This window comes from Haematobia irritans, chromosome 3, assembly GCF_050003625.1.
Source record: "Haematobia irritans isolate KBUSLIRL chromosome 3, ASM5000362v1, whole genome shotgun sequence".
NCBI classification, from domain to species: Eukaryota; Metazoa; Arthropoda; class Insecta; order Diptera; family Muscidae; genus Haematobia; species Haematobia irritans.
This window is the reverse complement of record NC_134399.1, coordinates 29,777,597-29,798,769: the sequence shown is the minus strand read 5'-3', so window position 1 is coordinate 29,798,769 and position 21,173 is coordinate 29,777,597. Positions and strand designations below refer to the sequence as shown.

Genomic DNA, 21,173 nt, shown 5'->3' with positions numbered 1-21,173 from the left:
GTCGCTGTCCACTCAGCCGACTGTCGATTGGACTCAGGAGTGTAGTGATGGAGCCATGTTACATCCATTGTCACATAATGACGGAAAAAACTCGGGTGTATTACGAGTTAACAGCTGCAAACACCGCTCAGAATCATCAACACGTTGTTGTTTTTGGTCAAATGTGAGCTCGCGCGGCATCATTTTGCACAGAGCTTCCGCATATCCAAATATTGATGAATGATATGACCAACAAGTTCCTTTGATATCTTTAAGGCCTCTACTATATCGATCAACTTTATTTTACGGTCATTCAAAATCATTTTGTGGATTTTTTTGATGTTTTCGTCGGTAACCACCTCTTTCGAGCGTCCACTGCATTCACCGTCCTCCGTGCTCATTTCACCACGCTTGAATTTTGCATACCAATCAATTATTGTTGATTTCCCTGGGGCAGAGTCCGGAAACTCATTATCAAGCCAAGTTTTTGCTTCCACCGTATTTTTCCCTTCAGAAAACCGTATTTTATCAAAATACGAAATTTCTTTTTTTCCATTTTTTTTCACAATAACAAAAGTTGCTTCACAAAAGACGCTCTATCTCACAAACTAATTGACTTACAGACGTCAAATTTTGACACGAATCATTTGAAGGTTGGTATTATATAAAAATAATATGCATTTAATACTAGCGACGCAATCTATGTGTCAGACCGGGGATTTATCAGCCAACCTGTTATATATTAAATTAGAAAAATTTTCTATGGAAATAAAATTTCAACAAAATTTTCCACAAAAATAAAATGTTGACAAAATTTTCTATAGAAATAAAATTTTGAAAACATTTTCTATAGAAATAAAGTTTTGACAAAATTTTCTATAGAAATAAAATTTTAACAGAATTTTCTATAGAAATAAAATTTGACAACATTTTCTATAGAAATAAAATTTTGGTAGATTATTTTTGGCTCGAGTGGCAACCATGATTATGAACCAATATGCACCAATTTTTGTGTGATTAGGGATCGGCTATATATAACTATAGACCGATATGGACCAATTTTTGTATGGTTGTTAGCGGCCATATACTAACACCACGTTCCAAATTTGAACCGGATCGGATGAATTTTGCTCCTCCAAGAGGCTCAGAAGGTTAAATCTGGAGAACGGTTTATATGGGGGCTATATGGTTGTTAGGGACCATGTACCAAATTTCAGCCGAATCGGATGAAATTTGCTTCTCTTTGAGGCTCCGTAAGCCAAATCTGGGCATCGGTTTATATGGGGGCTATATATAGTTATGGACCGATGTGGACCAATTTTTGCATGGTTATTAGAGACCATATACCAACACCATGTACCAAATTTCAGCCGGATCGGATGAAATTTGCTTCTCTTTTAGGCTCCACAAGGCAAATCTGTGGATCGGTTTATATGGGGGCTATATATAATTATGGACTGATGTGGACCAATTTTTGCATGGTTGTTAGAGATCATATACCAACACCATGTACCAAATTTCAGCCGGATCGGATGAAATTTGCTTCTCTCTTAGGCTCCACAAGCCAAATCTGGGGATCGGTTTATATGGGGGCTATATATAATTATGGATTGATGTGGACCAATTTTTGCATGGTTGTTAGAGACCATATACCAACATCATGTACCAAATTTCAGCCGAATCGAATGAAATTTGCTTCTCTTTTAGACTTCGCAAGCTAAATCTGGGGATCGGTTTTTATGGGGGCTATATATAATTATGGACCGATGTGAACCAATTTTTGCATGGTTGTTAGAGACCATGTACCAAATTTCAGCCGGATCGGATGAAATTTGCTTCTCTTTGAGGCTCCGCAAGCCAAATCTGGGCATCGGTTTATATGGGGGCTATATATAATTATGGACCGATGTGGACCAATTTTTGCATGGTTATTAGAGACCATATACCAACACCATGTACCAAATTTTAGCCGGATCGGATGAAATATGCTTCTCTTAGAGGCTCCGCAAGCCAAATCTGAGGGTCAGTTTATATGGGGGCTATACGTAAAAGTGGACCGATATGGCCCATTTGCAATACCATCCGACATACATCAATAACAACTACTTGTGCCAAGTGTCAAGTGGATAGCTGATTTCAACAGACGGACGGACATGCTTAGATCGACTCAGAATTTTACCACGACCCAGAATATATATACTTTATGGGGTCTTAGAGCAATATTTCGATGTGTTACAAACGGAATGGCAAAGTTAATATACCCCCATCCTATGGTGGAGGGTATAAAAATGTGAGTTAAAAATTCTTAAAATGTCATGTTTAACATAAACAGAATTTAGGTACAATTTATTTATTTTAGAAAATCAAGACCACAATTTAAGTAAAATTTACTCAGTTTAGAAAAATATGAACTATTTAGTGCTAATTTCGAAATTAGTACAACTGTTTACTCTACACGCACAGAAAAAACATGTTTGGACATGGTTGCCGCATACATTTAATGCTTATCTAGAGTATGTAATTGTCGCGAAAACCATGTATTTTGTCTTTGTAAAAATAATTTTCGAGCGGAGAAAAATATATGTTGGCAATAAGCATTTAAATGGTTCTCAAATGCCGCAAACATGTCCTATTATTTAAATGATAGAATTTGAGACCATTACATGGTCGGGAAAATCATGTACCTGACCATTAAATTTTTTTACTTTCTTGCAGAGAAAAAAGTATTTTTATAGGTTAGGAGTAGACATGCCTAGAACCATTACATGGCTATAAAGACCATGTATATTTTTTCGTGACCATTTAATTTTTTAACTTTTTTGCAGCAAAAAGAATTTTATAAAAACATTGAGTAAGTACACACAATTTTCATTTTGCGCGTCAGTCGCGTGTTGATTGTTACTTCGAATGGATGGAGAATACGGAATTACTGTGTTTTGTGTTAATTTATTTATTCAGAAGTGGCACGTGGTTATATGTGAACACAAAAAAGGAAAGTGTAATTGAAAAAAATTTACCTGGTTTTTGTTCTGCATTTTGCTTATGGACAATTTATTTTTTTTGCAGTTACATGATGCCTGAATTTTTAAATTTGATGGGCACGAAGTAAATATGGAATGATTACTTATTGTTGAAATTGAACCAAAATAGAGTGTAAAAATATGTGATGTTTGCTTGCACGACATTATAAATGCAAATAAACAATGAATTAGTTTATAAATAAATAAAAACAAATAAATAAAGTTAATTTTGTGTTTTCTTTTCTCAATTGGCGTCCTTTTTTCGACGATGAAAAAAGTTTTTTCATAAAAATCAAAATATTTTAGGTTGTGACCATGTTCTTTTAACTGGAAGAAAAACATTTTTGACGAATACCATAACATTTTAGATCGTGACCATTTTATTTTGATTCAAACAAAATTCTTTTTATCAATATAATAACATTTTAGATTAGGACAATTTTATTTTTCTTAGAACTATGTTCACTGAGCTAACATGGTTGCAGGTGAAAATGTTACATGGTCGCCGCAAAAATAGCTCCTATCATATTATTTTGCTCTTCGAATATGATTGTGACAATCATGTTTCTTCTCTGCGTGTATATGTATACTTTTTTAGTTCATGTCCGTAAAGTAAGAAACGAATAATTAAACAAGTTGAAAATTCTACTAACGACTGTTATCCACAATCGAATTACACTTGCCCATGGGCAAGGTATCTTAAAACTTTTTAATATTGCCTTCTAAATTGTAAGTTAGTTCATATGAAGTCTACGATCGGTTTATATAAAGTAGTGTATACATAGGAACCGAAATTAACCAATTTTCGTACGATAATTAGAGAGCCAAATTTCAACCGGATGGTATCAATTAATTTATTAATTGAAAAAATCTTAAACTTAAATCAACTTTTTAATTGGGAATATTTTCATTTGGGGTCGGTTTATATGATAGCTATACAGTGAAATCTCTCAAACTTGGACATTCTGACGTCAGGGGACGTTTGCTATATTAACACATTGAAATTAACCACTCATAGCTGGACACCTCCCAAATGTAGAAAAATAAGGCGGTGAAAGGTGGGAATCCACCTTTCAAAGGTTTCACTGTATATAAAAACAAAAGTGCCCAAGTTGTAAAATCCGGGGATCGGTTTAGGACCATGGTTAGGTTAGGTTAGGTGGCAGCCCGATGTATCAGGCTCACTTAGACTATTCAGCCCATTGTGATACCACATCGGTGAACTTCTCTCTTATCACTGAGTGCTGCCCGATTCGATGTTAAGCTCAATGACAAGGGACCTCCTTTTTATAGCCGAGTCCGAACGGCGTTCCACATTGCAGTGAAACCACTTAGAGAAGCTTTGAAACCCTCAGAAATGTCACCATCATTACTGAGGTGGGATAATCCACCTCTGAAAAACTTTTTGGTGTTCGGTCGAAGCAGGAATCGAACCCACGACCTTGTGTATGCAATGCGGGCATGCACGAAGCCACCGTGGTGCAATGGTTAGCATGCCTGAAGCCATAAAAAATTAAGTAATTCAGAGATTTTGTTGACAAAATATTCGCTTCTAATTGATCAAGCTCGAATTGTTTATATTTCATTGAATTATCTCTGGGATTTCATTAGAAAAGTAACGAATTTTATTTGACAGCTTGGACGAATACTACGTTGGAAGTGTTCAGAAACGAGTTGGAAGTGTGCAGAAAACAGATATAACAAACATAACTCGGATTTTATAAATTTATATTTTTAAATGTTGTATTTTTGTACATGTCCTGGATAAACGAGTATTGTGTATTCCCTTAGTCCCTCACCGCTTGGTTATCCAGTACTAAATGAAAATAATCCTATTATAAAGTAATATATTTATACAGAAATATAAAGTCTATGTGGGAACTAAGTGTCCCATACATACTGACTCGTTTATATCTTAACGTTCATTGATCTTTATTTTTATTTAATATATGTGTTTATTATTTCTTTTGTATATATAACATACCTGTGAAGAACATTGAAAGAAAATTCCTCATATTGTATTTATTAAAAGCTTCATTAATACATATATGTGTTAATTATATGTGAGACATTGTACCAATTCACATCTAAAATATTTAATGGTGGCCTGCAGTAAAATGCACCAGAAATAGACAGTGGTTCTCAAATATTGAAACATTTTAAAATTTTATAAATTAAAAATGTCGACAAAATTTGTTTAAAATATTACTAAATTATATTTAGTGTTCTCTTATATTTAAAAGTAATTGATGTTTAAAGTTTTTTTTGCCATGATTATTATTTTTTTTTATTTATATTGAAAACTTTATCTAGTATAACTCGCTTACATGGGAAACTGGTAATTCTTGTGTTCATAAGAAATCTTAAGATTAAAAACTCTATTATTTAATAGCATAATAGTTTTGTGTTCAAAACTACCCCCAATAATAATAATAAACACAGTTTGTGATTTCCTGTTACCGGTATTGTTATGGTCTTGATAGTTATTAACAAAAAACAAAAACAAGTTGCAATTAATAATGTCACACATTTTTGGGCTAGTTTTTCTTTTGGCATTTTTTTCTGGTTATTATTTTATTATTATTATTTTTGTTGTATGGAAATACTCTTATATTATTTAATGAACTTAATATAACCAATTATATTTTTTTTTGTTTTGTTTACAGCATCAATATAAAGGCGTTTTTGATTGTTTTGGAAAAATGTATCGTCACGAAGGTCTCTATTCCTTCTGGAAAGGAATTCTACCTCCAGTTATTGCCGAAACACCTAAACGAGCCATAAAATTTGTTTGTTTTGAACAAACAAAGCCTCTGTTTCTTTTTGGAGCTCCAGCGCCTACCCCATTGGTAAGTATAAAATATATTGATAGACAGAAATAAATATCAGTAACACTTTTTAGTTAAATTTTTATTTGAATTGAAGAGACTATTTAAATAAAACAATCTATTGATTTAGAAAGAATATTCCATTAAAAAATTAATTGATTCAATTATTTTTTTTAAACGAATTAATTAATGAATTCCTTAATTTAAAATTTTCCTTTGGCTATATTATTTACTTAGGATCGGCCCCCGAGTCGATCTAGCTATGGCCGTCTGTCTGTGAAGACATATTTGAAATCAAAGTCTAGGACGCAGTTTTAGTCCAATCGACTTTATATAAATGCGCTTTGGCAAAAAAGCATAAAAATGGCTTTAGATATAAATATTCCCCATATTTGTATACCCTGCGCCATACTGTCGAACATATGCCAAAATTTTACTCCAGAAGGAAGCGAGATTGAAACATGATGTCTTTGAGAATAATGCTCAGGATAAGCTCCTGCGCACCAAAAATTGTAGATTTGTTACTGTTTGTTAGATTAGTAGAATTCTTGATGTTTTGGTAGATTTATCCTAGTTGGAGGTACTTCAATCTTCTATACATAGAAATAATATTTTGACAACATTTTCGATAGAAATAAAATTTTGACAAAATCTTCTATAGAAATAAAATTTTGACAAAATCTTCTAAAGAAATAATATTTTTACAAATATTTCCATAGAAATAAAGTTTTGAGAAAATTTTCTATAGAAATAAAATATTAACAAAAATTTCTATAGAAATATTTTTTTAAGAAATAATATTTTGACAAATTTAATAAAATAAAATTTTGACAAACTTTTCTATAGAAATAAAATTTTGGCAACATTTTCTATAGAAATAAAATTTTGACAAAATTTTCTATAGAAATAAAATTTTGACAAAATTTTCCATAGAAATAATATTTTGGCAAAATTTTTCATAGAAATAAAATGTTGACAAAATTTTCTATATAAATTTTGACAATATTTTCTATAGAAATAGAATTTTAACAAAATTTTCTATAGAAATAAAATTTTGACAAAATTTTTTATAGAAATAAAATTTTGACAAAATTTTCTACAGAAATAAAATTTTGACAAAAGTTTCTATAGAAATAACATTTTGACAAAATTTTCTATATAACTAAAATTTTGACAAAATTTTCTGTGGAAATACATTTTTTTGACAAAATTTTCTATAGAAATTAAAATATGAAAAAATTTTCAATAGAAATAAAATTTTGATAAAACTTGTATCAAAATTTTATTACTACAAATAAATTTATAAAAATTTTATTTAAAAAAATATAAATTCCTATAGTTATTTTTTCAAAATTTCATTTCTAAAGAAAATGTTCTCAAAATTTTATTTCTATTGAAAATATTGTCAACATTTTATTTCTATGGAAAATTTTAGTGTTTATTTCTACCAAAAATTTAATTTTTATAGAAAATTTTGTCAAAATTTTATTTCTAAAAAATATTTTCTCAAAATGTTATTCCTATAGAAAATTTTGTCAAAATTTTATTTCTATAGAAAATTTTCTCAAAATTTTATTTCTACACTCAAAAAAAAGTGAACCCTATATTTCACTAAAGCTGATTTAACTCTATTTTAGTTCATGGAATTATTACGTTTTAATAAAGTTTCCCTGACGTTAATAACTTTTTGCCTACGTTAGTTAATAAAACTAAAATAGAGGAAAAAATTATACGCAAAGGAAGTATAAAGATTAACTAAATTCGGGTCTCCCACAAAATAGTTCTGAATTTCTTAAAATTTGTAAAATTTACCAGTAATTAGCCTATCATGAACTTCGTATGGTACTAAAGACATTTTTGCAATTTTTAACTCCAATTTTTTCCTTCAAACTTCGAAATTTTCTTTAACAAGTGAAAAAAATGAATTATGTCTAATAAATTTTCTTGAATTTATCGAAAATAATTTACTTAGTTTTGTGAAATCGGCATGACATCCGCGTGTCTATTACAGTTTAGTTAAAATTTTCTAAAATTAATATATTTTTTCTAAAACTAACTAAAATTTTCTTTCCTGGTGGGTTCACTGTTTTTTCAGTGTATGGAAAATTTTGTAATTTTTTTTTTTTTGTAAAAATTTAATTTTTATAGAAAATTTTGTCCAAATTGTAGTTCTATAGAACATTCCCAGCAAAAACTCTCATTACCCGGTAATCTTGTAGGTAAGCCTATTTAAAAATTAATAACCACTTATTATTTGGCATCGCTTCGGATTACATTTACATACGCATGTCCTAGGAGGAAAGTACTTCTCCCCAGACATACTTTCGGCCATAAAATAAGTAGTGCATTTAAAGCATATAATCACCTAATATGTAATGACTTATTCGTAGATACACCAAAGCTAGCAAAATAGCCACTTATTGTCTCAGGAAACCAAATCTCGAAAATATTGATTTCTATCGCCGATTACAATGGATCAAAGTATGGCGAGTGGTGCTGTAATAGGAGAACTACTTGAATAGAAATAGAATATTTATAAATAAACAAAAAATCTAATAAATAATCTAAATAAGATTACACTCAAATTAATGTCGCACTTAAAATAGAAATAAATGTAGGTTGTTTAAGGGAGTTGGATTCGTGAATTACGTTATAATATATCCAATAGCCAGTTCACATAAGGTTCGAAATCTACTAAAAGTGGATTTTAAGTCTCTTTTTTATAAGGCAAATGGCATTTGAAATTTAGTTTAAGCGCATTTTGGAAGTGTAATGTCAATGAGGTATAAGAAAGCATTTATTTAAAACATAATATGATAATGTCATTAAACATTATGTTCAAATTATTATGAAATATTTGTGATAAAAAATTCTTAACGGAAAATTTTTCAGAATTACCGTTACATTACATATTCTTTTTGATTTTTTATGTAAGTGCTCGATTATGTGAATAATTATATTAACTACAACTGCCTAAAAATTTGAGAATAACAATTCGAAAATTACCGAGAAGTATTTATTTTTGTCATTACAAGTTATTTATTATAACTCGCCGCAATGTAATGCAACGTGTAATGACAGCTTTACTCCTGGTAATGTCAATTGTAATGAGATGTGGTTCCCTAGTTTTTACTGGGATTTTGTCAACATTTTATTTCTAGAGCAAATTTTGTCAAAATTTTATTTCTATGGAAAATTTTGTCAAAATTTTATTTCTATAGCAAATTTTGTCAAAATTTCATTACACGCAAAAAAAATTTTTTCTGATTCAATCACCAAATTAATTGATCCCATTAATTTTTTAATTGAAATGTCTTCAATCACGAAAATGATAGTATCAATCACAGTTTTAATTGGACATAGAAAAAATTCTTGATTAAAAAATTAATTGATTTTTTCAGCAAATTTCAATTAATTTTTTAATTGATTCCATTAAAAATTTAATTGATGTTGATTGCAAAACTCAATTAATTTATCAATTAAAAAAGGTAACTATTTTTAATTACTTTCTGAATTGGCTTAGAGTTTTTATTTGGATTAACAAATGATTGCTTGAAATACATTTTTAATTAAAAATTTAAAAAAAAAATCAGCACTTTTTTTAACTGAATTAGTCTTCCGAATTTGATTAAAAAGTTAATTGTATCAATTATTTTTTTAATTAAAATTTTAAAATTTTCCATCATTGACTTAATTAACTTAATGTTTCTATCATGATTAAAAAGTTAATTGTATCAATTAATTTATTAATTGAAAAAAATTTTCAACTTCAATTAACTTTTTAATTGGAAATATTTTGGTGATATGTTTTTCTGTGTACTATAGAAAATATTGTCAACATTTCTATAGAAAATTTTGTCAAAATTTCTATAGAAAATTTTGTCAAAATTTCTATGGAAAATTTTGCCAAAATTTTATTTCTATTGAAAATTTTGCCAAAATATTTCTATGGAAAATTTCGTTATTTCTGTAGGAAATTTTGTGAAAAAAATGTATTTCCAATTTTGTCAAAATTTTTATTTCTGTGGAAATTTTGTCAAAATTTTATTTCGATAGAAAATTTTCTCAATATTTTATTTCTATGGAAAATTTTGTAAAATTTATCTTTCTATAGAAAACTTTGTCAAGTGTTTATTTCTACCAAACATTTTGTAAAATCTTTATTTTTATAGAAAATTTTGTCAATATTTTGTTTCTATAGAAAATTTTATCAACATTTTATTTCTATAGAATTTTTTTTAAAAAATTTATTTTGTCATAATTTTATTTCTATAGAAAATTTTGTCAAAATTTTATTTCTACAGAAAATTTTGTCAAAATTTTTATTTCTGTAGAAATTTTGTCAAAATTTCTATAGAAAATTTTGTCAAAATTTCTATAGAAAATGTTGCCAACATTTTATTTCTATTGACAATTTTGCCAAAATATTTCTATGGAAAATTTCGTCAAAATTTTATTTCTGTAAGAAATTTTGTGAAGAATGTATTTCCACAGAAAATTTTGTCAAAATTTTCATTTCTGTAAAAATGTTGTCAAAATTTTATTTCGACATTAATTTTGTCAAAATTTTATTTCGATAGAAAATTTTCTCAAAATTTTATTTCTATGGAAAATTTTGTAAAATTTATCTTTCTATAGAAAACTTTGTCAAGTGTTTATTTCTACCAAATATTTTGTCAATATTTTATTTCTATAGACAATTTTATCAACATTTTATTTCTATAGAAAATTTTTTAAAAATTTTATTTTGTAATAATTTTATTTCTATAGAAAATTTTGTCAAAATTTTGTCAAAATTTTATTTCTACAGAAAATTTTGTCAACATTTTATTTCTATAGAAAACTTTGTCAAAATTTTATTTCTATAGAAAATTTTGTCAAACTTTTATTTCTGTAGAAAATTTTGTCAAAATTTTATTTCTATAGAAAATTTTGTCAAAATTTTATTTCTATAGAAAATTTTGTCAACATTTTATTTCTATGGAAGATTTTGTAAAATTTTTATTTCTATAGAAAATTTTGTCAAGTGCTTATTTCTGCCAAAAATTTTGTAAAAATTTTATTTCTATAAAAAATTTTGTCAAAATTTTATTTCTATAGAAAACTTTGTCAAAATTTTATTTCTAAAAAATATTTTCTCAAAATGTTATTCCTATAGAAAATTTTGTCAACATTTTCTTTCTATAGAAAATTTTCTTAAAATTTTATTTCTATGGAAAATTTTGTAAAATTTTTATTTCTATAGAAAATTTGTCAAGTGTTTATTTCTACCAAAATTTTTGTAAAAATTTTATTTATATAGAAAATTTTGTCAAAATTTTATTTCTATAGAAAATTTTGTCAAAATTTTATTTCTAAAAAAATTTCTCAAAATTTTATTTCTATAGAAAATGTTGTCAAAATTTTATTTATACAGAAAATTTTGTCAAAATTTTATTTCTGAAAAAAATTTTGTCAAAGTTTTATTTCTAAAAAAAATTTGGTCAAAATTTTATTTCTATAGAAAATTTTGTCAAGATTTTATTTCTATAGAAAATTTTGTCAAAATTTTATTTCTATAGAAAATTATATCAACATTTTATTAAAATTTTGACAAAATTTTCTATAGAAATAAAATTTTGAAAAAATTTTCTTTAGAAATGAAATTTTGAAATAAATTACTATAGAAATATATATATATATATATATATATATATATATATATATATATATATATATATATATATATATATATATATATATATATATATATATATATATATATATATATAATATATATATATATATATATATATATATATATATATATATATATTATATATTTTTTTTTTTTTTTTTTAATAAAATTTTGATAAATTTATCGGTAGTAATAAATTTTTGATACAATTTTCTATGGAAATAAAGGTTTGACAAAATCTTCTTAGAAATAAAATTTTGACAAAATTTTCCATAGAAATAAAATTTTGACAAAATTTTCTATAGGAAAAAAATTTTGACAAACTTTTCTATAGAAATAAAATTTGACAAAATTTTCTATGGAAATAAAATTTTGACATTTTCTATAGAAATTTTGACAATATTTTCTATAGAAATAAAATTTTGAAAAAAGTTTATATAGAAATAAAATTTTGACAAAATTTTCTATAGAAATAAAAATTTTGACAAAATTTTCTATAGAAATAAAATTTTAACAAAATTTTCTATAGAAAAAAGTTTTTGGAAAAGTGGATCAATTATATATTATTTCAATTAAACATTAATTAGATCAATCAATTTCGTTGACAAAAAATATTTTTTCTTCTAAGAGTTTTCCCTATATTCACAATTTTATGTTGTTAAATTCTTTTTTCTAATTTTAGACATTCTCCTTGGCTGGTTTGACAGCTGGTCTTCTTGAGGCTATAGCCGTAAATCCCTTCGAAGTTGTTAAAGTTGCCCAGCAAGCGGACAAAACGAAAATGAAAGAAGCCAAAAGTACATGGACCGTTACGAAGCAAATTATACAAAAGGATGGTTTTGGTTTTCGTGGTCTCAATAAAGGTGTTACAGCCACTATGGGCCGAAATGGTGTCTTCAATATGGTCTATTTTGGATTCTATCACAGTGTTAAAAATATAGTTCCTGCCTTTGAGGATCATACCAAAGAATTTATTCGTAAAGTTATTATTGGTTTTACTTCGGGTACACTGGCCTGTTTTGTTAATATACCCTTTGATGTAGCGAAATCACGTATTCAAGGTCCTCAACCTCAACCTGGCATCATTAAATATAAATCGACATTCGGCTCAATGGCTTTGGTGTATCGTGAGGAAGGTTTTCGGGCCCTCTATAAGGGTTTAGTACCGAAAGTTATGCGTTTGGGTCCCGGTGGCGCCATTATGTTGTTGGTCTTTGAATACACCTATGAATTTTTGCAACAAAAATGTCTTTGAACTCTCCTGGACGAGCATGTTAAGACTTAAGATTTTTTTTTAATTATAATTTATATAAAATTTTGACTGTACATTTTGTTTATGTATTTGCAAAATAAGTTTTCCACTTAATTATTATATTTTGAATGAAATATGGTTTTATTTCGTAAATTTATTTCGAAAAATAAAATAACTTGATAATATTTTCTCCAAAAATATGTTATGGTCTTAAATTAATTTAAATATGGCAACTCTATTTCGGATATTTACCAAAGATCATTAAAAAGAAAATACTAATCATTTATTGCAAAACATAGGCGCTAGATGTCACTACTAGCAAGATGTCACAAGTTTTGCATCAAATAAAAAAAATGATATAAAATAAAGATAAATACCACGATATTATAGAGTTTAATAAATTTCTTAATTAAGGTGAGTACTATGTTCTTGATGAATTTTAATATTCAAGCAAAAAATTGGTCCATATAGATTCATAATTTTATACATATAGCCCCCATATAAACCGACCCACCACAATGGGGCCTCATAAACAAATTTCATTCGATCCAGTTGGAATATGGTACATTATGTTAGTACATATATGCCCTCTAACAACTGTGTAAAAATTGGTCGATATCGGTCCATAATTATATATAGCTCCCATATAAAGCGATAACCGGATTTGACCTCCGGAACCTCGTGAAGGAGCAAATTTCATCTGATGCGGTGAAAATTCGATACATGATGTCAGTAATATTTTAATAATCATGCAAACACGAAGTAAAATATCAAGTCAATTTACCTAAAATCTCATTGATTCTCGGGGCTAAAATGTAGGAATTCCATATTTCCATACATCGAACAAACGCATAAAAAGTGTTTTTTTTTTTTACATGAATCACTCTGTTGTCTAACAGCTATTTTGACAGTTTAAAGTGACGTCTTTACTCAGTATTGTTTGTCACATCACCATGAATGTGTTAACTCCAGAAAAACGCTTCCAAATCGTTGATATTTATTTTGTCCTCAATTAGACGAAGATCCGCTTTTTTAACGCAAAATTTTCCTCTGTGTTGAGGTGCATTTTTGGTTGAATGGATATGTCAACAAGCAATATTACCGTATCGGGAGCAAAGATAACCCAAACACCGTTCAAGAATTATCAATGCATCCCCATTAAAGTACTGTTTGGTGCGGTCTATAGGTGTGTGGAATATTCGGTCCTTATTTCTTTAAAAATGATGAAGGACAACGCGTTACCGTGAATTGAAATCGATACAGAATCATGATCATGAATTTTTGTTGCCAAAACTTCAAGATATAGATGTAAACGAAATGTGGTTTCAACAGGATGATGTCACTTGTCATACAACGGGCGAAACAATGGAATAGAAAATTTTGTCAAAATTGTATTTTTCTAGAAAATTTTATTTCTCTATAATATTTTGTCAACATTTTATTCCCATAGAAAATGTCTTAGTTGGAGACAAATATTTTCAAAATCTACCAAAACATCAAGAATTCTACCAATCTACCAAACTGTAACAAATCTACCAGTTTTGGTAAAATTCTACCAACTGTGGCAAACGTGATTGAGGTCCGGAGATTTTGGTGGCCACATTTTATTTCTATCAAATTTTTCTCAAAATTTTATTTCGATAGAAAATTTTGTCAAATTGTTATTTTTAAAATTTTTCTATTTGTAGAATTCTACCAACGCACTATGGGGCCAACGACTGGATTTTGAGGCAAAAACTACAAAAATGCACTTATCGGTTTAAAATTTGAAACACATGTTGTTCATAACGTCAGAAGAGCTCATAGAAATTTTCTGATCGAGCCGCCCACTGACACGCCCACTGAAACCTTTAATATGTATACCCTGCACTAGATTGTAGTTTTGTATTCAATGTCTAGATCGCAATTTTAGACCAATTGACGTTAAATTTTGCACACGTATGTGTATTGGGTCAGGATAGAGCCCTATTGATTTTGGAGGAAATCGGTTGAGATTTAGATATATCTTACGCCCGGTACGCACATATAAGGCACAAGAAGCCATAGTTTCATCCCAATGTTCTTCAAATTTTGCACAAAGGGTAAAATTGATAGTACTCGTATTTGCAAGTGTGCTAAATTTGGTTGAAAACGGTTCAGATTTAGATATAGCTCCCATATATATGCTTCGTCCGATTTACACAAATGTGACCACAAAGACCAAAGTTTTACTCCGATTTACGTGAAATTTTGAAAAGGGAGCAGAATTAACATTCTAGCAATACATGCCAAATTTGGTGGAAATCGGTTCAGATTTAGGTGTAGCTTTCATATATATCGTTCACCTTATATGTACTTTATTGGCCCCAGAAGCCAGAGTTTCACCTTAATTTGCTTCAAATTGCACACAAAGATGGCTCTATTGAAAAGATTTCTTATTCTGTGAATCCTCGAGTCCTTCTTTGCATGATCAAGTCTTTATTATAACATTTATTTCTATTTAGTGAAAAATTTGCCGCAAACAGCTAATGAAACGCATCTGCTCTTTGTGTTTCTTCCATTTTTGTTTGGCTCGAGCGAAAATATATATTTTCTTAATTATTGATACTTTGCATTCCTTGAAAATTTGGAATATGACAAAGGAATTCCGACGCTTTTGCAGTCAAAATGTTACGAGTTCATTTTTTTATTTTTAGAAACACTGAATTTTTTGAATTTTTAAAATTTTCATTATAAGCCGGACGCTGCCAGAATTAAACTTAAAACCACATGAAAGTATACTCAATAACCTTTCTTCCCATACCAAAATGTCGGTGAATACACGTGAATACAGAAAGTACCATTCCACGAAACATTACATGAAAATTATAAAACAAAAACTTACCACTTTAACACAACACATTTCTTTTCGCACAAACACAAACGAATTTTTAATATTTTTTATATTATTTTGCGTACTTGTAGTACTATTTTCCATTTTACACAATGTAGATTCGCTTATTAGTTTATTTTTTACATCCAATTTTCTACAATGCTTTCCGAAATAACATGCTTTCCGAAATCAGATACATAATTTCCGAGAAAAGAACATGGTTTCGACAAACATGCTACATGTTTTCCGTGAAAAAGTAACATTTTGCTCTTGGAACATGGTTGAGGTGATCATATCCCTTCTCTGCGTGTAAAAACAACCAACTTTGCCAGCTTGTTTTAAAAGCAATGAGTTGCCATATGTTTCTAATATTTTGTATTTCGAGCTACTGGGATGTCTGAAACAGAATGACGTTATCAGTTTTTACAATTTAAACTACCGAAAAACTGACTTTTTGCCGCAGAATTCGGTCATTTGCCCCATAGTGCAACGGTTGCCAAACCGTGATTGAGATTCTGAGATTTTGGTGGCCACATTTTATTTCTATAGAAAATTTTCTTAAAATTTTATTTTTATAGAAAAGTTTCTCAAAATTTTATTTCTATAGACAATTTTGTCCAAATTTTATTTCTATAGAAAATTTTGTCCACATTTTATTTCTATAGAAAATTTTCTCAAAATTTTATTTCTTTAGAAGATTTTCTCAACATTTTATTTCTATATAGAAAATTTTGTCAAAATTTTATTTCTATAGAAAATTTTCTCAAAATTTTATTTCTTTAGAAGATTTTCTCAACATTTTATTTCTATAGAAAACTTTCTTAAAATTTTATTTCTATAGAAAATTTTCTCAAAATTTCATTTCTTTAGAAGATTTTCTCAACATTTTATTTCTATAGAAAACTTTCTTAAAATTTTATTTCTATAGAAAATTCTGTCAAAATTTTATTTCTATAGAATATTTTGTCAAAATTTTATTTCTATAGAAAATTTTGTCAAACTTTTATTTCTATAGAAAATTTTGTCAAAATTTTATTTCTATAAAAAAATTTGTCAAAATTGTATTTCTATAAAAAATTTAGTCAAAATTTTATTTCTATAAAAAATTTTGTCAAAATTTTATTTCTATAGAAAATGTTGTCAAAATTGTATTTCTATAAAATATTTTGTCGAAATTTTATTTCTATAAAAAATTTTGTCAAAATGTCAACTATACAACAACTACAAAAAATATTATTTCTATAGAAAATCTTGTCAAAATTTTATTTCTATAAAAAATTTTGTCAAAATTTTATTTCTAGGAAAATTTTTTGTCAAAATTTTATTTCTATAAATAATGTTGTCAAAATTTTATTTCTATAGAAAATTTTGTCAACATTTTATTTCTATATAAAAAATTTTGTCAAAATTTTATTTCTTTAGAAAATTTTCTCAAAATTTTATTTCTATAGAAAATTTTGTAGAAATAAAATTTTGAAAAATTTTTCTATAGAAATAAAATTTTGAAAAATTTTTCTATAGAAATAAAATTTTGAAAAAAAAAAAATCCATAGAAATAAAATTTTGACAATATTTGGAAACATATTTTGACGCTTTGAAAAGCAATATTCAACGTATCATTGCGTATGGACTAAGTTGAATTTAGTAGATAATTTTAAGAAGACTTAAGATATCTTGTCGTCGCCAAGTAATTCGTTTGTGGATTACAGTCTTTTAGTGTTTTGGTGGCCACATTTTATTTCTATAAAATATCCACATTTTATTTCTATAAAATTTTTCTCAAAATTTTATTTCTATAGAAAATTTTGTCAAAATCTTATTTATAATATTTTTATATTTGTAAGTAATTCGTTTGTGGGTTACAGTCTTTTAGTGTTTTTCTACACTTTTATATGCGTTGTTTTATGTGAGATACCCATCCGTTGCCGTGGTACAAAACAGAACTTACGCCAACTGCGTCAAATTCTAAATTGCTTTTGATGTATTCAACTTTAGAGTTATCCATTAGCTTTACAACCAACCCCGATTGGGATTTTCATAATTTTTTGAAATTTATTGAGTTTGTAGTTTTACGTTAATTATAAGTTACAAATGTTGTATGTATGTATGTAAATATGCTGCAATGTTTGTACAATAATGAAACGAATTTTTTTCTGAATGTATTTATAGATGAAATTAGACTATACCTCACGGTAACTAATCTTCAATAATAACGCACGGAATATCCTTGCGGGGAAGATGGTTGTTGATATTGTGGGCCGCCATAGTCATTGAAAGTGGGATATTGGAAATTTTGATAGTCCGGGGATAAATTAAATGATTGTCCCAATTGTGGTGAGGAGGGATCCAATGAGGGTCCACGATTAATTCCCAGCCTGAGACCATTGAATCTTCGTGGATCTATGTATTGTGTACCAAAGTTAGATTGAGAGAAAGGCGGACCAGCACCTGGTGGACGATTATTGAAAGGTGGCGGCGAGCCATTGTCATAGTCATAGTCAAGGGAAGGATTTTGAGCCGGATTACTTGGTGTTTCATTGTTGCCACTATCTGCATCACTGATATTATTACCATTGGAACCATTACCATTTGTATTAGGAATAGAATTAGAATTATCACTAGAGTCATTATAGTCATCCTCTGAGTTTGTGTTAGGATCGAAAGCCGGCGCATCGTCAACGTTCACATTGGCCACAGCATTATTCACATAATCGATGTCGTCGGCAGCATTGGTATCTTGTGAGGTCTCGTCATCGGCATTTGTAGGTGGATCACTACCATCATCATTGTCATTAGGATTTGCATTGTTATTGTCGTTGGCATCAGCATCATCCGTGGCGGCATCATCATCACCATCAGCATCATTATTGATAGAGAAATCTACAAAGTGAAGGAGAAAATCCAATAGTTCGGCAATTGGTAACAAGTTGGGCTACTTTACCATAATCTTGGGCGTATTGGTAGATAGCGGGATTCCGCAAACGTGTAGGACGATTTTGTCTTAGACCCTTCCGAAGCGAAGAACCACTTCCATTTTGTCCTTGAGGCCTACGTGTTCGGGGCTGTGGTGGTGGTGGCCGTGTCGTTTTTGGTAGAGTTTGACCATAATCATAATCGTCATCATAATAATCGCCAATCAATGGAATGTTCGGCCTCTTTGTCAATGGTCTCCGTCTACCATTCACTGTCTGAGGTCGCCTTGGTGGAGGTGGTGGTGTGGCTGTTCTGGTAGTGGTAGTAATAATTGGAGCTGCTGTGCTAGTGGATGGCCTTCGCCGTTTAGTAGGCTGTTGAACCGGTCCCAATTGATCTACATAATCGTAGTCTCCAAACCTACCGCCTCTGATCCCTCCTCTAGGACCACTGGGTGCCACAGGTCTAGGTAGATTAACTGGCACTTTTGGTGGGGGGTTTGGGGGAAAACCAGCAGAGGATAAACTAAATGGAAACCAAAATGATTTCTTATCGAAAATAGGAGCCAAGGTTGTTGTCCTAGGGCGTCGGGTAGTAGTTGTTGTTGGACGTCTTGTAGTTTTCAAATTCACTACATTTGCCTTAATGGCTGCCTTTGTATTACTCGCATAGGCACTTTTCAGCAATAAATTACGCACCAACAAACCCAAATCCACTGCTCTCTTATCACGATCCGGTTCTATGGCAAGGATATCAAAACTTTGATGTAACTCCTGTCCACAGGTTGGGCTAATAGTCGTTATCACATTGTACAGCAATACAATCACCACTAAAAATTGCAAAGATTTGCGCATAATAAATTCGCGTTCAAACCTAAGTTTGATACCGTATTTGATTTTTAACGATCCGTTATGTTTGAACTCCAAAAAAGAACTGTGAGTTATAATTTGTTTTGTGTATTAAATTTGAAAATTATCCACAAGTGGATGCTAGGAAAAAATGAAGGTAATGATATGTCGCACAGTGTTGAGAATTTTGACTTGTGTTGATATTCCAAAAGAAGCAAAGGATATAAATAACATATATATTTATATTAGTCCTGTACGAATTTTGTGAAAATTTTATTTCTTTAAAAAATTTTGTCGAAATTTTATTCCCATAAAAATTCGATTTTTATAAAAAATTTTGTCAAAGTTTTATTTTCTCAAATTTTTATTTCTGTAGAAAAATTTCTCAAAATTTTATTTCTATAGAAAATTTTCTCAACATTTTATTTTAAGAACATTTTGTCAAAATTTTATTTCTATAGAAAATTTTGTCAAAATTTTATTTTTATAGAAAATTTTGTCAAAATTTTATTTCTAAAAAATTTTCTCAAAATTCTATTTGTAGAAAATTTTGTTAAAATTTTATTTCTATAGAAAATTTTATAAAAATTTTGTTCTTATAGAACATTTTGTCACAATTTTAGTTCTTTAGAAAATTTTGTCAAAATTTTATTTCTATAGAAAATTTTCTCAAAATTTTATTTCTATAGAAAATTTTATAAAAATTTTGTTTTTATAGAACATTTTGTCAAAATTTTAGTTCTTTAGAAAATTTTGTCAAAATTTTATTTCTATAGAAGATTTCACAAAATTTCATTTCTATAGAAAATTTTTGCAAAATTTTATTTCGACAGAAAATTTTGTCAAAACTTTATTTCTAGAGAAAATTATGTCAAAATTTTATTTCTATAGAAAATTATGTCAAAATTTTATTTCTATAGAATATTTTGTCAAAATTTTATTTCTAAAAGAATTTCTCAAAATTCTATTTTTAGAAAAATTTGTCAAAATTTTATTTCTATAGAAAATGTTGTCAAAATTTTATTTCTATAGAAAATTTTGTCAAAATTTTATTTCTAAAGAAAATTTTGTAAAAATTTTTTTTTGTCAAAATTTTATTTCTATAGAAAATTTTGTCAAAATTTTATTTCTTTAACAAAATTTTGTCAACATTTTATTTCTATAGAAAATTATGTCAAAATTTTATATTTTTATTTCTATAGGAAATTTTGTCAAAATGTTATTTCTTTAGAAAATTTTGTCAAAATTTTATTTCTATAGAAAATTATGTCAAAATTTTATTTCTATAGTAAATTTTGCCAAAATTTTATTTCTATAATAAATTTTGCCAAAATTTTATTTCTATAGAAAATTTTCTCAAAATGTTATTTCTATAGAATATTTTCTTAAAATTTTATTTCTATAGAATATTTTGTCAAAATTTTATTTCTAATTGTGGCAAGAAAGAGCTTCCCGTCCCGCGCATATATCAAGAAATTGAGTACAAAAATACAAATTTTCAAAAAATCGAACAAGGAGGAGTTGATCATCAAAAAGTCGTGGGAGGTGAAACTTCAGACAAATTCTTCTAGTCTATAAATATTACGAACCGACATGAACCAATTTTTGTGCGGTAATTAGAGAACCAGAATTGAAATATGGGGTTATTGGGGGTTAACAACTATGGACCAAGTTTTGTGTGAACCGAATCGGATGAAATGTGCTCCTCCAAGAGGTTCCAAGAGGTGGGGATCGGCTTATGTGGGTGTTATATATAATTATGGACGCATATGGACCAGTTTTTGCATTAATTTTAGAGCCCATAT

The 21,173-nt window shown here is 28.4% G+C and overlaps 2 protein-coding genes across 2 annotated transcripts in view; one reads left to right on the top strand and one right to left on the bottom strand.

Moving 5' to 3' along the window:
* LOC142229502 (mitochondrial 2-oxodicarboxylate carrier) overlaps positions 1-12,954 on the top strand; it is a 50,776-nt gene extending 37,822 nt beyond the window's left edge. Inside the window, exons 2-3 of the mRNA XM_075300066.1 lie at positions 5,666-5,848; positions 12,187-12,954. Of these exons, the coding sequence (XP_075156181.1) occupies positions 5,666-5,848; positions 12,187-12,759 (756 nt within the window). The 3' untranslated portion in view covers positions 12,760-12,954. The remainder of the gene's footprint in view (positions 1-5,665; positions 5,849-12,186) is intronic.
* Positions 12,955-17,611: 4,657 nt separating this feature from the next.
* LOC142228180 (uncharacterized) lies at positions 17,612-19,435 on the bottom strand. Its single transcript, XM_075298526.1, has 2 exons — positions 18,549-19,435; positions 17,612-18,487 (listed from the first exon to the last, which is right to left on the bottom strand). Exons 1-2 carry the CDS (start codon positions 19,372-19,374, stop codon positions 17,811-17,813), a joined length of 1,503 nt encoding a protein of 500 aa, XP_075154641.1. The 5' UTR covers positions 19,375-19,435; the 3' UTR covers positions 17,612-17,810.
* Between the last annotated feature and the right edge of the window lie 1,738 nt (positions 19,436-21,173).